At 46.0% G+C, this 3,413-nt stretch overlaps 1 protein-coding gene across 1 annotated transcript in view; it reads left to right on the forward strand.

Moving 5' to 3' along the window:
• The window catches only part of chd7 (chromodomain helicase DNA binding protein 7), a 69,196-nt gene that overhangs the window by 25,466 nt on the left and 40,317 nt on the right, over positions 1–3,413 (forward strand). Inside the window, exon 4 of the mRNA XM_013911997.1 lies at positions 1,531–1,985. Within this exon, the coding sequence (XP_013767451.1) occupies positions 1,531–1,985 (455 nt within the window). The remainder of the gene's footprint in view (positions 1–1,530; positions 1,986–3,413) is intronic.

Raw genomic sequence — 3,413 nt, forward strand, 5'->3', positions numbered from 1 at the left:
GTGTCCGCACACACATATTTGCATTCTCCTGATGGAAGTGGACTTGCAGTGATAGCAAGCGCTTCCTCCTCCAAGTGAACAAGCTGTGTGTGTGCGCTGCTGAGGCATTTTGCTGTAAACTTGCTGATGCTCATACACTTCATTGAAACACACACAACTGCACACATGTGTTACACATGCACGCACAAACACACACTCTCAAAGGCTTGGTCTCTTGCTCTCATATGACACACACACACACGCTCCCTCGCTGCGCCTTTTTGAAGTATGGAGATAATTTATTCGTGTCATGATGCCTGATTTCCCATCTGCTACTGGGACCCTGAGCAGCTGGAGGGAGAGAAAGGGGGGAGGGATGGAAGAGAGAGGGAGAAAGAGGAGAGGCAGTTGGAAAGGCTCCCAACAGCTGGTAACCAGTTTCCTGTCACAGAAAGCTTACTTGGGAGCAAAGAAGAGGTGGTGGTGGTGGTGGAGGGGAGAAGGAGCAAGGAGATGGGATTTAGTCTGCTGGAGACAGGAGGAAAGATGAAGTGTCAGCCAGTTTGTTTACTAAGGTTAGGCTGCTGGAGTCGAGGCAGGAGGGGGCGGAAGCTGCAGCAACAGGGAGTTGAAGGGAGGGAGGAGGTGGCAGCCGTGTTCATGGATGGATGATTGAGTCCCTTCTCCCCCTCTGCTCTGGTCTGCCATTACTGACAGATTCATACCCCACCCTGCAGAATTTATATCAGTATTGATTGACAGGTGAACCAGCAGTGAAGCCAGTCCGCATTTGAGATTATTCGTTTTAGAGTTTAAATGATTAGTAGATTTATAATCAGTAATCCAAAAATAATAAGTTGGTTAATTAAACTGATAAGGTTGATTAACCACCGAGGTCATTTTAAACAAAAAAACAAAAATTCTTTCATTTGAGAATTTACAATTTTATATTTGTCTGCAGGCAGAACACGATCATATGGTAGAGTAATCAGTGTTTGAGCCCCAGTTTTTTTGTTTTTGTTTTTCTGCTTCTGTGGTATATTTATGCTGTAGTTAGATTTTAACTCTGAAACTCTGCACTGATGTGGTACACCTTTTTGTTATTGGCCTGTTCAGGTACTCCTGTGTATTTCTGGGTACTTTTTTGCCATATGTAAATATATTTGAGGGAATGACCAGAGGTAGGGAGAGCAAGCGTAAGACCTCAGCAGAGAACAGGCATCAATAATAACTGATAAGACACTAAACCAGATGCAGCATGAAAGCGGAAGACTGGGTGGAGGTGGACTGTAAAGCTGCTTGTAGATGCACAGAAAATGGGGCCCTGCTAAGGCAACATAAATGGCACACTCTATATAACATTGCATACATCTTGTTTGCATTGAGATCAGCTGATCTACTGGCAGCGGCTTTGCACCATTCCTGGACTGTCTACATTAATGCTATGTTCAGTTTCTCTGTAATTTGTTATAGTAAATGTATGTATTATTCTCTCAGTGCCTCTAATTTTCAATTGACGAGTAACTTGCATGTCTTTCTCCTTCCTGTTAGCATTCCCCCACAGACCCGTCAGGTGACGTTTTGATGGCGGTTCCTGACAGGCCAACAGTTGGTGCCGGTGCCCCCGGTCAGCCTATCAGCACAGAGAAGCCCAACGACCAGGAGACCAAGCCAAAAAAGAAGAAGAAGAAGAAGGCAAAAGTAGTGGATGGAGAGGAAGAAGGTACAGGGAAGAAAGCGGGAGAAGGACGCGAGGAAGACGTAAAGTCTGAATTTCCAGGAACAGGAAGTGATGGTGGTGAACACATTACTGGCACAGAACTTTTAGAGGGAAGTTCACCACCGGTGGAAGAGAAGAAAAAACGGAAAAAGAAACCAAAGGAGAAGACTGAGGGCAAAGAGCCCAAGACCCCGAAGACGCCCAAAACACCCAAGACCCCCAAAGAGCCCAAGGAGAAGAAGGCCAAGAGCTCCACACCCAAGCCCAAGACTCCCAAAAAAAACAGGTAGGACTAATGCACTATTACGGTCACTGTGTGTGTCATAGTTGGTGTTGAGTGGGACGTCACTGTAGTAAACCAGATTAAAGTGTCAGGTAACAGGTGAAAGGGCTTATTTCTCATCAGCTGTAAAGAGCTCATGTCCAGAGCGTCCCAACGGTGCATTTGGCACCATTAACCACTAAGTGGAACTGTGAAGATTTCAGTTCCACATGAAAACAGAAGCGGATCAATTTGAGGAGGGTAGCTCGGGCAGTCTCGGGTCATGTGGGTAACATTTCAAGTGCTGAAGTTCAGCATGCTGGAGATATCTCTATTTTAATGTCAAATGCTGAAGCTGTCTTGAGTGTAGATGCACAAAAATAGTATGTGCAGATACAGACAGACATCTCTAGGCCCATCATGGGCAAGCACGGGGAACCAAAAGGGTCACAACTCCTGAGCAGTGAGCCGCTGCACCCTGTGTACAAGTGTGAGTTAGTGATCAAAGGCCTGCTAACGGGCACATCTGAGGATCAGTTGCATTTACCGCTAATATTAAAACAGAGTCAGGCTTCGTTTTTAAACAAAGAGAAGAGCCAAGAACTCGTTTTTGGTTTTTAGTCGAAAGTCTCTGAAGAACAACACGAATAACATTTTTGTTAATGTTATTAATAAAAATTAAACTGCCACCGTTTTTAACATTCAGTATTACACATTTAATTCTGGAGGAAGAGTGAGGGCCTGTTTAAACTTCCTGTACAAGGTTATAGATGAGTAACTTCCAGCACCTATCAGCGATTGCCGATATCACCTTCTGTTCACTTTGTTTACTCTGTAGTCTTATCCCTGCCTTTTCACACCCTTCCTCTCTCATTTATCACATCCCCTTTTTCACTTTCCCTAAGAAATACACATTTAAACAGCTGTTTTTCTGAATCGGTGGCTACTCTTTCCCTTGGTTTCTTCCAGTCAGTCAGAGAGCCTTCCTGGGCAAGAAGAGCTCAGGGTGTTTGCGTATGAGAGTATCAGCAGCGGTTTCATTGTGAAGGTGGAAACTCGATCGGTCTGAGGAATGTGTCAGGATGGCCCCCCATTTCTCTCTCCTTCGTCCGTGGCCCATCTCTCTTTCCTCTTGGAGTCTTTTATCCCAAGGAAGAGGGAGGGCCAAAGCAGCAAGTGGGGTCAACACTGGGGGAGGTGTGTGTGCATGCACCGGCCACTGGAAAAGAGTTTGGGCGTGTGGAAAGAGGGGGGAGGCAGCTGGAGCGAGTGTGTGTAATGTGGGGGTGGTGGGCAGTGTGTGTGTGTGTGTGTGTGTGTGTGTGGGCGAATGCATGTGTTGGGGGAGGGGCCATTGCTAATCTTTGTGGCAGAAAATTGCGTCTAATGGTAATGAAGGCCATGCTGCTGACCAATCCACACCCTGAGCTCAACACTGTGTGAGTGTGAGGG

The sequence above is a fragment of the Pundamilia nyererei genome, unplaced genomic scaffold (genome assembly GCF_000239375.1).
Source record: "Pundamilia nyererei isolate P.nyererei 1_Seehausen unplaced genomic scaffold, PunNye1.0 scaffold00077, whole genome shotgun sequence".
Taxonomy (NCBI): domain Eukaryota; kingdom Metazoa; phylum Chordata; class Actinopteri; order Cichliformes; family Cichlidae; genus Pundamilia; species Pundamilia nyererei.